At 41.9% G+C, this 16,426-nt stretch overlaps 1 protein-coding gene across 4 annotated transcripts in view; it reads right to left on the bottom strand.

Moving 5' to 3' along the window:
- Positions 1-10,864: 10,864 nt before the first annotated feature.
- The window catches only part of MSANTD3 (Myb/SANT DNA binding domain containing 3), a 25,947-nt gene continuing 20,385 nt past the window's right edge, over positions 10,865-16,426 (bottom strand). For 3 of the 4 annotated variants that reach the window (XM_077912705.1, XM_077912704.1, XM_077912706.1), the window contains exon 3: positions 10,865-16,041. In XM_077912705.1, the coding sequence (XP_077768831.1) occupies positions 15,632-16,041 (410 nt within the window). In that variant the 3' untranslated portion in view covers positions 10,865-15,631. The remainder of the gene's footprint in view (positions 16,042-16,426) is intronic. The other variant, XM_077912707.1, reaches the window with a different exon arrangement.

Raw genomic sequence — 16,426 nt, 5'->3', positions numbered from 1 at the left:
TTCCACTTTATAAGTAGGAAACTGAGGTTTATGAGGTTAAATGACAACTCAAACCCCAAAGCTACAAATTTGGAATCACCTGACTCTGACGCCAGAGCTCCACCACATGAGCCAGTAGACAGAGCAGCAGCAGTGTCTGATACAAAACGGAGCAAAGATTGGCACCACTAAGACTGCAGCCACCACAAAGTGTGCACAAACAATCCTGAGCCCCCTGCCAGCATGTCAGGAGACTTTTGTTGGGGCTTCTTGTGATCAGGCAGGGATTACAGTAATGTGATTACATTGCTTGTAATTACAACTCTGGTTGAAAGCACTATGATTGTTACCCACATCCCCTTAATGGTCCTCAATTACGTAGATGGGCAGAAGCCAAGGAGGCAAGGGTTACAGATATCTGAGCAAAAAGTGCTATAGGGATCCAGAGAAGTAGCCTCACTCTGCCTAGAGAACAGGCTTCACCACTGTAATTCTGTCAATTTGAAAAGCATCCCACCCAAACAGTCCCCATGATTGGATAGGGAGACTGAGGAGGCATCTCTGGGTTCTTCCTGCAGGTCTTCTTGTCTTTCAATTGTTCGGTATTGCACTGAATACAGAAGTAAGATTTTTCTCCATCTTTCAGCAAATAGAAATTTTCAGCTGCAATTCAAAAATTTCTCCAAGGGTTTAACTCCTAAAGGATTGTACCAAAGAAACAGCTTCTCTGACAAAGACAATCACACATAAATGGTAGTAAGAGGTATAGCATAGTAATTAAGAGTGTAAGCTCTGGAACCAAACCATCTGGTTTTGCATCTTAACTCTGCCACCCACTAGCTCTATGACCTTGGGCAATTTACTTCTGGATGCCTCAGTTTCGTAATCTGTAATATGAAGATAAAATTTCTATTTGTTTCAAAGGGTTATTGTAAGGATAAAATGGGTTTGGATGGGTAAAATGCCTAGAGTCATGCTTAGTTTATAAGTACTCAATAAATAATTAGCTAGGAATAGTAGTGGCAAAGTAAGCACGTAATAACTGCTAACTATTATTAGTGGCAGTAGCCATTAACTGCATTTATATACTAGGCTAAGAGCGTCACGTGTATTATCTAATGTAATGTTCCCAAAAATCTAATGGGGAAGGGTGCTATCATTATCCTCATTCTGTAGCTGAGAAAACTGAGATTTGGAGAGTTTAAATAATTTGCCTGTGGTTACACAGCGAGGAGGCAGCAGGACTGGTACTTGAATCAAGGTCTGTCTGACTCGAAAGCCTATGGTCTAAGACAAAACTCAAAGAGTTAAAGTCAGCAGTCAAAACAGTTCATGTGAGCTGACAGGTTGCTAGAGAGACCTGCAGGAGGGCAGCCTGCTGAGCGGCAGGAAAAGTGGTGACAAACAGCCAGGTGGGTCAAAGGGAACGACACGAGTTTACAGCCAAGAGTCTAGGAACTTGAGAATGGCATCCACTGAGCCAAGAATCATGAAAGAGAGCTAAAGCAAGAAGCTAACTACATAGAGGAATTAAGAGTGAGCCCAATGGAGTTAAATAATTATATTTTACCACTGTATATTTAAGTATGTCAGCTTGCCTCTGTATGTATACATACGTATAGAACATATGTCATTTGCCTGTGTGTGTACATATGTAATGAGTGTGTCAGCTTGCCTCTGTACATATGCAAAAGTGGCAAGCATATGTCATTTTACTCTCTGTGTACATATGTAGGGAATGAGTGAGTATATATCAGGTTGCCTCTCTGAGAGTGTGTATGTATGCATATTTGAGTGTGACAGCTGGGCTCTGTGTTTGTACATGCAGATTTACATGTATGTATCCATGCACTGTATATAGCAACTCATCTATATGTGTACATGTAAGCTTAAATTGAGTCAACCGTTTTCTAATTCTCCTTCCTTGGCTGTTAGTTGAAAATTATTTCCTACAGTCTGATGGACTCAGCATCAGGATCAATACAGTTAGACTTGGCACTTAGTCTGGGTTCCTAATTAAGGAATTTATAAAGTTGAAACAAAGACCACATTCTAAACTGTTTCTCTCAACACAGAACAATCATGATAAGACTTAGGACAGCTATGGTGGTTTCGATGGGAGTGGGAGCAAGGGTCAGGGCAGGGTATGGAGAGTGGTGACAGTAGCACCATTCATCTCATATTCATCCACAAGTGTTTAGAGATTGCCTGTTATGTGCCAGGCAACCACATTAGCCACTGAGGATGCACAAGTGAACAAGATAGGCACAGTCCCTGTCCTATAGTCCAAGAGGGAGTCAGACTTTAAACAAACAATGATAATTGTAAAAGATTTTTGCAAAGCATGTGTGAAAGCATCAGACAGGGATCCTTAACATCCCAGGGGCAGTGGGTATCAAATAAAGCTTCTCCAAAGAAGTCATATGTAAGCTAAGGCTGGAAGATTGAAGAGTTAGGAGGGAGGAGAAAGGGAAGAGTATTCCATGAAGAAAGTTCAACATGTAAAAATAAAAGAATATGGCAAGATTAGAAGCAGAGAAGCCAGCTATGCCTAAAGCTGTGGAAAGTGAGCAGGTAAATGACATAAAGAATGAGGTTGGAGACTTCAGGAAGCACAGGCCAGATCACATAGGGCCTCTCAAGCCAGAATAAGGATTCAGATTCCATCCTAAAATTATAAACAGGAAATTGCCTGCTCAGATTTGTATTTTTAAAAGATCACTTAGTTAGGGGTGCCTGGGTGGCTCAGTCAGTTAAGCATCTGCCTTTGGCTCAGGTCATGATCCCAGCATCCTGAGATCAGGTCCCACATCGGGCTCCCTGCTCAGCAAGGAGCCTGCTTCTCCCTCTTCCTCTGCCTGTTGCTCACCCTGCTGGTACACTCTCTCTCTCAAATAAATAAAATCTTTAAAAAAAAATTTTTTTAAAGATCACTTAGTTAAAGGAGTGAACCATAAGGTATGTTAATTATATCTCAGTGATGCTATTGGAAAAAAAAATCACTTGGGCTGCAATGTACAGAGTAGATTGAAAAGGTACAATGCACCCAAGGAAACTATGGGAAAGCTATTGCAGTGGTCTAGATGAGTGATGATGGTGGCTTAGACTAGGGAAGATGGTAACAAGTAAATGAATTAGATTGCGGGGGCGGGGGGGATGGTGATCAACAGAATTTGGTGACTGTCTAGATGTGGGGAGAAACTGTCAAGCCAGGGTTATCCCTTGGTTTAGTGGCATTTACTAAAATAACCATTTCTGGAGAAGAAGCAGGTTTGGAGGAAGGATGATGAGCTCAGTTGTAGGCTCACTGAGTCTGAGTGGCCAATGAGGCATCTGTATTGAGCCAGTTGGATTTTTAAGTCTGGTGTTCTTGAGAGATTTAAACCGGACATAGAAGTGTGGGTGTCATCAAAGGATAAATTAATTGAAGTCACAGAAGTGGGTGTGATGACTTAAAAGTGACTAACAATGAGAAGAGGGCCTAGGCTGAAGCCCTGAGGAACTCCAAAGGAGGGAACTATGAAAGAACTGCCAGAAATTAGGAGGAAAATGGGAAGAAAACAATGTCATTGTGACCAAAAAGTGTTTCAAGAAGCAAGATGTGGTCAACTGCTCAAATGCTGCTGAAAAAGATCAAGCAAGATGAGTACTACACAGTGTCCAATGGATATATCCACTTGAAGTCATCAGCGATCCTAGCAAGAGCCTGTTAAGTGGTAAAGTGGTAAGAGTAGAATCCAGATTAGAGCATGTTGAGACATAAGTAGGAAGTGGAGACTGATCATTTAGACAGGTTGGCTATAAAGAGAAGAGAAACAAAGCTAGAAGTAACTATGGGTGGAAGAGGGACTTTTTAAGATGAGACTGTATAATATTTAAACAATGATGATGGGGCACCTGGGTGGCTCAGTCAGTTAGGCGTCCAACTCTTGGTTTCGGCTCAAGTCATGATCTTGGGGTCATGAAATCTAGTCCTGTGTCACGGTTGGGCTCACACAGAGCCTGTTTAAGATTCTCTCTCCCTCTCCCTCTGCCCCTCCCTGTCCTGTCACACTCCCACCCCCCTCAAAAAACAACAAAAAAACTAATGATGATAAGGATCCAGTGGGGTGGGGGCAGTTGAATACACAATACAGGATAAAAGATAATCAGTAGTAGGATGAGGATAATTTCAAGTAACTTAAGAAGACAGGAAAGGGTGGAATTCAAAGCGTAGAAGGAAGGATTACCTTGAGAGAAGACACTTTCTTTGTAATTAGAGGGAAGGTAGAGAGATGGAGGCTGACTCAAATGGGTTTGTAGATATGGTATTGAGATACCAAGGAAATTCCTGGATCTTGGTTTTGATATTTTCCAGAGAGAAACAGAGATGGGGTGGTGTGGGGATGGTGGGGGGGGGGGGGGGGAGTGGCTAGGTCAAAAGGTGGCTTAAGGTAACTATGGCCCCACTGTGATCCCTATCAGCTCCCTCTTAGCCTTTCTACCCCAATCTTCATCACCATCATTGATGTGGGCAGTTGCATTCTACCTTGTATACAAAATTACTTTGTTTTTAAGTGATCTAAAATATGCAATATAGGGCAGCCCGGGTGGCTCAGCGGTTTAGCGCCACCTCCAGCCCAGGGCGAGATCCTGGAGACTCGGGATCGAGTCCCATGTCAGGCTCCCTGCGTGGAGCTTGCTTCTCCCTCTGCCTGTGTCTCTGCCTCTCTCTCTCTCTCTCTGTCTCTCTCTCTGTGTGTGTGTCTCATGAATAAATAAATAAAATCTAAAAAGAAAAAAGAAAAAAAGAAAAACTTACACCAATAATTAAAAATAAAATAAAATAAAATATGCAATATATGTAATAGACACCATAGCCAATACCCTGGGCCCTCCCTCTTAGCCAGATTACTGCCCAAGTCCCTACTACAGAGAAATTTTGGTCAGATTTGAGAAGTGTAGTCAATGATGTTAAAGGGAGAGAAAATATGTGTTTTTCCCAGCAGAGCTCAAGAGAGATCGATCCATAGCACCAGAGGCAGAGAGCAGAGAAGCAATTTGAAGCAGGAGTGCTTAAGAGAAGGAATTTAGGGGCCCTTTCTCTCACGTGGGCATTTATTAATATTGTTGTGGGGGGAGAAACTACCCCTCTTACTACATATCTCCAGCAGAGGAGTTCTAAGGTAGCTCCTTAAGAAGGTTGGGACAAAGTGGACCCTTTGCTTTCTGAGTAATCAGTGTGAACTAAATTAAGATTTTTCTCAGGTCTGGCATACTTTCTTTCCATATGAATGCTGGCAAATTATCAAGACTGATTAATCATAATGTTGCAATCCCTATGAAATAACTAATCAGAGTGATGATCATTAATGGATGCTAAAACCATTGGATGGGGGAATCCCTGGTGGCTCAGCAGTTGAGTCTTCCGCCCAGGGCGTGATCCTGGAGTCCCCGGATCGGGTCCCATGTCAGGCTCCTTGCTTCTCCCTCCGCCTGTGTCTCTGCCTCTCTTTCTCTATGTCTCTCGTGATAAATAAGTAAAATCTTTTGTTTTTTTTTTTTAGATTTTTTATTTATTTATTCATGAGAGACAGAAACACAGGCAGAGGGAGAAGCAGGCTCCATGCAGGGAGTCCAATGCGGGACTTGATCCCAGGACTCCAGAATCATGCCCTGAGCCAAAGGCAGACAGACTCTCAACTGCCAAGCCTCGCAGGCATCCCAAAAAGTAACTTTATAATGGAGAGATCTAGCAGATATTGCCTTCACTAAGTGATGAAATTTAGCTCCCCCAATGGTGGGGCAGCTTTTGACCACGTGACTTCCAAAATTATGTAATGACAAGTACATGACATTATTGACATGATAGTCTTGCCAAAGAGGGTTAACCTGAATCTAATCATGAGGAAGTAAATAAATCCAGTGTATGAGGCACATTGACAAAGCCTGGACTTTACAAGAAATTTAATGTCATGAAAAACAAAAAAGGAGAGGTTTGTTCTAGATTAAATTAGACTAAAAAGACGAAAACAACCAAATGTAATAACCTTGATTGAATCTGAGAAAATCAACAGCAATAAAAAACATTCTTAAAGCAACTGGAGAAATTTGAATGTAGACTGCACATAGATGATATTATTGAATTATTATCAGTTTTCTTAGGTGTGATAATGGGATTGTGGTAATGCAGGAGCATGTTCTTATTCTTAGCACATGCATGCTGAATAGTTTAGGGGCAAAGTGTCATAATATCTGCAGCTTTCAAAGCGCTTGAAAGAGAGAAAAGCTGTTAACAATTGGTAAATCTAGGTGGAGAGTAAAAAAAGATTTTTTAAAAAACTCAATACAGTCTATTTCTTCATTACTTTTTTTTTTTTTTGCCATGACCTTGGGTAGCTTTATGCTTATAAGCATAAACTGTACTTCTTAATGTGCTAAATTAAATTAGATTGAAATCTTTAAAAGCATCATAGCAAGAAAATTGTTCTGCAAAGCTTTTTAGACATAAAAGAACTTCTAATTTGTGTAGGAGTATAAGTGAAGAATAGTACAGTGGGAGAGAGAGCCACAAAATAACAAAAGAACACTTTCCTAGGAGTCAGAAGACCTTTGGGTCCAGCACTTAACCACAGGAGATTAAATTCCATGTCAGCAGTGTGGGGCTAATGGTACTGCCTTCGTCATCCTGCTGTACAGGTACAGGAGAAACAGGATGTGAAAAAGCTTTATCACCTGGAAACGAGCATGCAAGTGAAGTGATTTTTGTTATCATGCCATGGGGACATCCTAGTAGCAGTGGTTCTGGAACTTTATGATACCTAACAAGCAAATGGGAAGCTTGTTAAAAGTATAAATTTCCAGTCCAGCCTGCAGGGATTCTGATTCAGGAGGTCTGAATTGGTCCTAGAATTTGCTTTATGAGAGGAATCCCAGGACCCTGAGATTACGACCTGAGCCAAAGTCAGGTGCTTAACCGACGGAGCCACCTAGGCATCCCCCATTTTAACCATTTTTAAGTGTACAGTTCAGGTATATGATTTTGAACAAGTCACTTAACCTCTCAAGTCTTCATTTCACTATCTTTAAAATATAGACAAGGTGCACCTGGGTGGCTTAGTCAGCTGAGCATCTGACTCTTGGTTTCAGCTCAGGTCATGATGTCACGGTCTTGAAATCAAGCCCCACGTTGGACTCCACATATATTAGGGTCTGCTTGAGAGTCTCTCTCTTCCTTTCCCTCTCCCGCCCCCACCCCGCTCACACACACTCTCTCTCTCTCTCAAAGAAATCAATCTTAATTTTTTTAAAGATTTGATTTCTTCATTCACAAGAGACACAGAGAGAGAGAGAGACATAGGCAGAGGAAGAAGCAGGCTCCTCGCAGGAAGCCCAATGTGGGACTCGATCCTGGACCCTGGGATCACACCCTGAGCCAAAGGCAGACACTCAACCACTGAGCCACCCAGGCATCCCAAGGAAATAAATCTTTAAAAAAATAAAATATTCCAAAAAAATAAATAAAAATTAAAAAAATAAAAAATAAAATATACATGATATTACCTATTCCTAGAGAGTATTTTAAGAATTAAATTAGATAATATATACAAACATGCCTAGGACCACAAAAGATGTTCAACAAATGCTAACTCCCTTCCTTCTTCCTTCACTTGAATTAGGTTTCAGACCCCCCTGGTTTTATAACAGATATCATCTACTGAAATCAACTGCTAAGATTTTTTTAAACATATGCAAAAAATCTACACACTATTGTCTTAGAACAGGGCAATTGTAAAATAGAAGTATCCTATAATCTATAGAATTGGACAATTTGAAACAGCTAAAGGAAACAGTACTCAGTTATATTTTGTTGCGAAAATTATATTTTAGGAAGCAGCAAATCTTTTGTGCTCATTATTCAGAAATTCTTTAATCATCTTTTTTTTTAAGATTGTATTTATTTATTCATGAGAGACACAGGGAGAGAGAGAGAGAGAGGCAGAGATACAGGCAGAGGGAGAAGCAGGCTTCATGCAGGGAGAGACGTGGGACTGGATCCCCTGACTCCAGGATCAGGCCCTGGGCCGAAGGCAGGCGCCAAACCGCTGAGCCACTGAGGGATCCCCCCATTATACAGAAATTCTTATTTGACTGTATTTAGATTGTTTTAGAAACAATTTAAGTACAATTATCATCCAATATCATTAGCTTCTACAAATGGGGCTTTCAACCTTGGGAGTGATCCATTTGGATGCAGTATTTGAATTCCATTTATGTGCACATTATCTGTCAAAGAGAATGCTAAATTGAAATTTTGGGTTATGTGCAGTAAATGGAAAAGATTACTTTAACTTGAGAATTAGACTAATGAGAACAGGGGAAAGGAATTTAGAGATCCTCTCCTCCAACCTCCTTATTTTACAAATAAGGAAATTAATAGCATGAAAGACCTAGTAACTTGTCCTCATGACGAGTTACTCATGAGTTACCAGCAAACCTGGGAACAGAGCCCCGGTTCCAGGAGTGTCTTCTAGTGTCGTTTGACTTTGAAGAATGGGTGACACTTCAGCAGCATAGGTGATGGGAAGGGATTGTGGAGAGGCCAACAGCACTCCAGCCAGAGGGATCAATGGAAGTAATTGTACAGAGACAGGCTCTGAAACAGGGAATGTCAGAAAGGGGAGGCCGGAAGAAGAGATTAAGATGAAGTTCTGTGATGTCAGAAGAGAGTCTGGGATTCTCTTGTAACACAGAATATCAGAAAAGAGTTTTAGGGACTCCTTTAAAATTTTTTTTTAATTTTATAGTTTATACGGCTTTTCCATATTTGTATCCTCATATAATCACTATAGCAATCTTAGGAAGTAGATATTATACAGATGATAGTCTAATATTCAGGAGGTCACATTCTTTGCAAAACTAAGGGTTTTTTTTTTTAAGATTTGATTTATTTATTCATGAGAGAGGCAGAGACACAGGCAGAGGGACAAGTAGGCTCCCTTCAGGAAGCCTGTTGTGGGACTTGATCCCAGTACCCCAGGATCATGTCCTGAGGCAAAGGCAGATGCTCAACCACTGAGACACCCAGGTCTCCCTAAAAACTAAGCTTTAAACTCAGGCTCTGAATAGAAAAACTGTGTGTTATAATTTTTTTTAAGATTTTTTTGTTTTGGGGCACCTGAGTGGCTCAGTCTGTTGAATGTCTGCCTTCAGCTCAGGTCAAGATCTCAGGGTCCTAGGATCAAGCCCCAAACCTTCTTAGGAGAACTCTACTTCCCTCCCCTTGATGTTGGGCTCAACCATGTGACTTGTTTTGGCCAACGAAATATTAGCAGATTTAATGTTGAAATTTGAAATGTGCTTCTACACACAAGCTGGAGTTGTCCTCTTGTACTTCTGCTATCATAATGAGAAGAGCTTCACCTGAATGATAGTTCCTGGTCCATTAGCCTCAGGCTCAAGAATTTGAGTACATCTGCCCAGCTCCCCCCAGACTTCCCAGTGGTTGAGTGGCTGGAGTAACCACCCTCCCATCCTTCAGAAGATCTAATACTAGCCCATCCAAAGACACTCTCTGAGACTCAAGGATAATAATCTAGATCCATATGCACCTCACCAGCAGAGCACCAACCTCTGAGCTTCCTTCTTCATTACTCCGGAAGCTGAACCAGATGATGGGACAAAAAACTGAAACCTTAACTTCTATGTCTACTTACAGTATTTTCTCTGTAACAAATATTCTTTTTATCAAAAAAACCCAACTTCTTAAATAATAGGGTTTGGAATTTTTTTCCCCAACAAACCCATAAAAAGAAGACTCAAACCAGAACCCAATTAAATCTCTTGACGGTCATCAGGAGTTAAGAGAGCCCATGTTTATGGATAGAGAACGTCCTACTCTGAGCCCCTTATTTTTTTTAAAGATTTTTTAAAAGATTTTTTTTATTTATTCATGAGAGCCAGAGAGGCAGAGACCTAGGCAAAGGGAGAAGCAGGCTCCTTGCAGGGAACCCAATGCATGACTCGATCCCAGGACCCCAGGATCACACCCTGAGCCAGAGGCAGATGCTCAACCATTGAGCTCCCAGGTGCTCCCCACTCTGAGCCCTTTAATGAAGGTACATGGTTAATCTTACACGCACACAACACACACACACACTCTCACACACACACTGGCAGTGCTGTAAGGGCATTTTGCAAGTAGAACTAGAGCTTCTGATCCTCATTCAGAAGTAGCAGGATCATCATTCTGTTCATTCCAATGAGTGAAAACAGTGAGAGAACCTTCATGCATAATCTGGATATCTGGATAATGTAGGACTAGACTTTTTTCCACCTAGTGATGATAAATTGCACTGTTAGGGTAATAATCAGCTTGCAAACCCAACAGTTAACAGTTGTATGGAGATTCAATAGATATGCTCTTTAAAAACCTTACTTCAAAAAAAAAATAAAATAAAATAAAATAAAATAAAATAAAATAAAATAAAAACCTTACTTCAAGTGCACCTGGGTAGCTCAGGTCATGATCTCAGGGTCCTGGAATCAAGCCCCACATCGGGCTCCCTGCTCAGTGGGAGTCTGCTTCTCCCTCTCCCTCTGTTTCTTCCCCCTGTTCAGGCTCTCTCTCTCTGCCCCTTTCTGTCTCAAATGAATAAATAAAATCTTAAAAAAAAAAAAACCTTCATCACTCTCCTATAAATTGAATCTCATTCTAAATACATCAAAAGGCTGTTTAAGAAAATGTCATGTTGAAATTTTTGACAAAGCAAATAATCCCACTCTTGTATCTGTTATGGAAGTTTTCTATACTGGGTGTTCCTAAACCACAGTGTACCTGCGGTACTTCCCCTATAAGGCAGCTTCTCTGCAGGAGGGCGTCCATATCACAATGACAACAGTAATGTTAAAATGCTTTACATCACTCTTTATTTCAAAAGTGCTTTACTAACATAGACTAATCTTCACAACATTTAAGGGAGGTAGATAAGTATTACACCACTTTCACGGATGGAGAAACGGAGGCAAAGATGAGTAAATTGTGTTGAAGGGCATAATATATGGCACGATTAGGAAAAGAATATGTTGCTGTCACGGATCACTGGTGATCTTTCCCATGACTTCTGAGTCCCACCAACACCAAGGTAGCAGATGCAGCATGGAAGCAGGTTGTCCACAGTTTGGCTAGTCTAAGGCTACGCTTCACCTCGATACCAGATGTTGTTGAATGTGCTACCCTTTGGCAAGTATTTCCCTCACACACACACTCTCACCTGACTCCACCTCTAAAACAGGGGAGAGTGGGAGCTATTGTGGGTGCAGAAGGAGGGGCTGGAGGAGCAGGGCTGGGAAGGCAGAAGACAGAAAATATGAACTCATATCAAAGCAAGGGCGAGGAGGAACAGGAGGACCAGTTGGAAGCAGCCCAAGAAAGAGGAAAGCCACGGCAGCAAAGAGTGTCACTTCATTTGAAAAGCTCAGACATCCAGAAATGCTATTAAAAGGGTAATTCTTAGCAATGACATTACAGAACCGCTCCTTGTGGCTTTGCCAAATATAATTATCAGGTCCTTCTGACATTCCCAGAAGGCAGAGCCATTCCTTTCCCCTGCTCCAGACCAAGTGCTGATGTAATTGACCTGACACTGCAGAAGCTGTTGACAACTCAAACGCACTCTGCCACCATGCCACCTCTCTTCCTTTATTCTTTCCTCTTTAAAAAAAAAAAAAAAAAAAGCCAATGCATTTTAAGATTCTTTGCGAGATTCATAAAACATTCCCTAAAATTTTGATGCTTAAGAGGGCAGGTTTCCATGTTTGACTTTTGTAAAGGGGCTGTGATAGGCCTACATGGGGATTACCAGCCCCTCCACTAATGCCCCTTTACACAACATGGCATGCTAAAGAATCTTTTCTGAACTTTCTAGCACAAAACCATAAGAGATGGTGACATGCACTGCTAGCTGCACTGGAGGTACTGGGGGCAGAGGCAGCACAAAACAAGGGGGCTGACAAAGACCCAAAGAGGGGCTACTGTGTCGGACAGACAGGTAGAAGAGACAAAAGCCAGAGTGAAGATGGGACAATCAAAGCAGAGATGGGTGCAGGTGCTCGTGTTTGAGGCTGAGTGGCAGGCAACAGCATTAGTTCATCTCTCGACCTCTCCTGCGTTGAGTCAGAGCCAGAAATGCATTCTTTCTGCTTTCATTTCAATTGGCAGGATTATTCTTTCAGGCATCTAGCTCTAACACCTCACCTCTCCTCTCCAACAAAAGCAATCCACCGCCAAACCTGACTGCGTCCCCCTCTGCAGTACTCTTGACATTGGTCTCCCCCAGTCTGACTAGAGCCTCCTCTAGATCCTTCTATCATCTCGTCCTAACCAGGGCCAGATCCTCCTACCTCATCTCCCAGATTCATCTTCTCTACACTCAGTTTCACCTTCTCTTCTTCCTCCTGGCTCACAGTTTTGATCATGCTACTGCCCAATTTGGAAATCCACCATGTTCTCACTGCTTCCCAATCATGTGTCTCATCCTCTTGAATCTTCAACAGGACCTTGCATCCAGCAAAGGTTCTCCTCTTTCTGAATCTCTACCTGTCCAAATGCCAACTCTAAAGACTTAGCTCAGATGCCACCTCCTCCAGAAGGCTTCCTTCCTCCTGGAGGAGGTGGTTATTTGCTCTGAGCTACAAATGCACTTGAAGATATGCACTAATGGAGTACGTGACAGCTGTGTACAAGTCTTCCCTCCCTTACTGGGCTGTGTCTGTGATCTGGCTGGGGGGATGGTGAACTGTCTTAAATTTTGTCTGTTCCCTACAACATCTATCAAGAAATGCTTTTGCATTTCCACCTCAGTTAGGGAACTACTCAACGGTGAAATGAACATATACCTGTCCATGAATGGAGACACCAAAGTACACCATAGGCATGATCTGGCTTTCAGAATAAAACAAATCTCTGATATAACCTGGAGGGATGGGGCAGGGGCAGGCAGGTGGGACTGTTTGTTTTCTAATCAAGAGGCTGGGAACTGAGCTTCTGCTTTGCCATTTATTAGCTACTGGTCTGGTACCAGATGGTTCTTCTCTGAGCATCATTTTCTTACTTCTGCATGACCTCACAGGATTAAGGATCAAATGAGACATATCTGTGAGCTCTACACCATTGGTTCTCAATCCCAATGACATATTATAATCTCCATTAAAGTTTTCAAAAAATGTAGAGGACCAGGCCCCAACCCAGGTCAACTGAATAAGAATCTTTTGAGAATGGAACCAGGTGAGACTAATTATTTATAAAATACTATTTCTAATGCATAGCCCAAGTGGAAAACTGTTAAAAACTCATAAATATCATTAACAGTAGAGCAAGTTGCTTTAGGCTGCTGGTTTCATTATCCTTTGTTTGGTTAGGAATTAGTTCCATGTTTTTATAGTTTCATTATGTGTGAGCATTTTTTTGTGTGTGTGTTGTGTTCTGCAATGGTTGTTTGTGTGCTTAAGTGATAAATTCTGAGAGAGGATAATATCCAGCACAAAGCTGCACACAAAGTGTACCAAACCCAATCTGGGTAGGGGGTGGGAAATAAGTAAAATCTTCTTGGAGTCCTCTGAAACCTTACTACACAGAAGTGTGATGATCAGACAGGCAGAACTGGCATAACCTGGGAGTTTTTAAGAAATGCAAAATCTCAGGTCCCACTCCAGAAGCTGCATATTAACAAGATTTCCAGATGGATCAGTAGGTGAAGCAAAGCGACACTTCTCTCAGTTGACATCCATGTTGAGGGCCTGCTGTTCCCTGCCCTAATCCTGAAGGGGTGAGAGGGCATGGAGAGTCGAGTCCTGTCTCCCATAAATCATTTAAGCTTGGGACTTTATCCAGATGTGTCTTATCTGAAGAGTCCATTGGGTAAAAACGAAATGAAGGACACAAATCCTTACAAAAGGATTCTCCCTTTCAAAGACTAGTCTTCACAGCTTTCCTTCAAATAACTAGTTCCTTATATTAAGAGATCAGGGTAGAGAATAAACTGATATCCATTCAAGTTTTATGCAGTGCATCACTAACAAGTGTCTGTTTATCTTATTGAACTTATAGCTCCCAGGACCCAAATCCCAAAATTATGAAGGCAGGAAGCTGAGCCAATGCAAGTCGTCAATTACTGCCTGTTGACCCATGCCCTCTGGACAACCATGATGTTGGCAGTACCCATCCAAGACTCTACAGACTATTATAGTCGAGGAGTTGTAGCAGATTCTGAACATTAGCTAGACCAACTTCCTTGTTGTATGAACAGGAAAGACCAGAGCCTGGATTAAAAGGAGTTACACCAGGTCACATGGTACTTTGAGGCAGGGCCACGATCAGAATTCAGGCCCTGACTCCTAGCCTTACACTCCCTACATAGCTTCTGCCACACATTCTTTTCTTTCCCCATCACATGGCCTTGATATTTCACACTCAGAAATTGCTGACCTGCCTTGGCACGTTAAGTGTCACTTTGACTGTTCCAGCTACTGCTGTGTCCAACATCCCAGAAATGTTTTCAACACTAGGCTACAGGAGAAGTTATATCACAACCCAATCCAAATATCCACTTGCCAATCCATATTTCCAAATATGTTGGTAATGGGTTCTTAAAAAGCCCAATGCTACCCATGCAATGCAAACTACAAAGCATTACTATCAGCTAGCACCATGAGCACAGTGACCGAAGGGCCTTTCCCTAGGTGGCTAGAGATTAAAAACAGGGCGCCCATGAACTCAGTAGCACAAAGTTGGGAGGACACTACAGAGGAAAAGCAAAGATGAGCACAGTGGGGGGAGGCAGCACCTTTAAAAAACATACACAGTGTGACTATAAAATTGCAAGTCTTATCTTTTAATAAAACAGACATGACAGATTGTAGAAATCTAATGAACGTTTCTCCCTCAAAGCAGTTACATCCTTAGTTCCAACAAACTATCACGGTTGGAGCTGCTATTTGGAACTCCTCTTTGGGGGAAAGGCCTTAAAAGGCAGTTTATGAGCCACATTAGAAAATATCCTTCCAAATGCTGGACTGTTTAAAATCAGAAAAGCCACTCAAAAAACAAAAAAACGACACTGATAAGAAAAACAAAACAAAACAAAACAAAAAACAATGAGAGAGGTGCTGTGTGCGGTTCTCAGGGAGGTTCCCTAAGGACTTCCCGCAAGTTCTGAGCAACAGCACCACCACTGCAGAAACAATGTGTGGCCTCCTGGGTCTTTGTGCTGCTTTCAATAGGAGCCCATTCATTTGGATAGAAAAGTTCTGTCTATTTAAAAAAAAAAAAAAAAATCAGCCACACTTCTTTATAGTCACACTTGCAATCTGATTTAAAAAAATACAACAACAACACTCGCACATGGTTCTTGTATGAATTCTAATTAAGAGACATTACATTCAGAATTATAGCACTCGTAGTGATCATTTTCAGGAGACTGGAACAGCTTCTTTGCCACTGAAGGGGTACACAGGGTGCGGCTGGCTGTTTACCTGAATGTATTCTTAAATACGCGACTACTACCGCTCTAAGTTTCCTACTTGTAGCTCTGTTACAAGTTCCTGACCGCAAGTTCACGTTCCAGGCTTTCTTTGCCCACATGGGCTGGTTACAAGGGAGCCGACCCCCGCAGTCTTAGGGTGAATTGGGAAAGGGCCGGTTAAATGAGGAGACAGGCCACTCCTTGGTGAAAGTTTGTAGCTTTCTTTCCCAATACATCTTCTTTTTATTGAGAACTTCCATTTTTATCCTGTGCTCCTCCTCTGCCATCTCACACTCCCGCTCTATCTGCTGGATTTTGGCCACATGCACCTCGTTCATTTGTATCAGCTGCAGCTGTAAGATGGACATTTGTTGATGGTGTTCTTCCTCATGCATCTTTTTTAAAGCACCTTCCTGAGAGGTTTTGCTCCTGTAGTGTTTATTGGCTGTGATTCTGACAGCTGAACACGAGGGTTCAGGTTGAGAGGTCCCTTCACACACTGGAAAATGTATGAACTCTTTCTCATCATCGCACAGTTCTCTATTTGAAACAGCAAATGATTCTGAAAAACAGTAGCAGAAAACATATACGTTCAAAGATTTTACAGGCAAAGAGTAAATCGATCCTATTTCAAATGGCAGGTCCCCCATCACAGGAAGTAGCGGAAACAGCGTCTGCATGAGCCTGCGTGTCTATGGGTACCCTTGCCATGCCTGACTTTTGAAAAACCCACAAGTCAAAACCAGTGTTCCCTTCAGAAGTAATGATAAAGAGTTTTGTCATGTCACTTCTAGAACTGTGAACTATGGGAACAGTGGCTCAAGACTATGCTGATCCAGAACTGGAGACCCTGTTATGTTGATCTAAGTTCTAAAGGGGAATGTGCACAACTCTGAGGGAGCAGAAGGCCACGGCACGAGGCCAGCAGTGGGTTTTCAGATTAAGTT

Source organism: Canis aureus, chromosome 10 (genome assembly GCF_053574225.1).
Source record: "Canis aureus isolate CA01 chromosome 10, VMU_Caureus_v.1.0, whole genome shotgun sequence".
Lineage (NCBI taxonomy): Eukaryota > Metazoa > Chordata > Mammalia > Carnivora > Canidae > Canis > Canis aureus.
The sequence above is the reverse complement of the archived record's forward strand: the minus strand, read 5'-3'. Positions and strand labels throughout refer to the sequence as shown.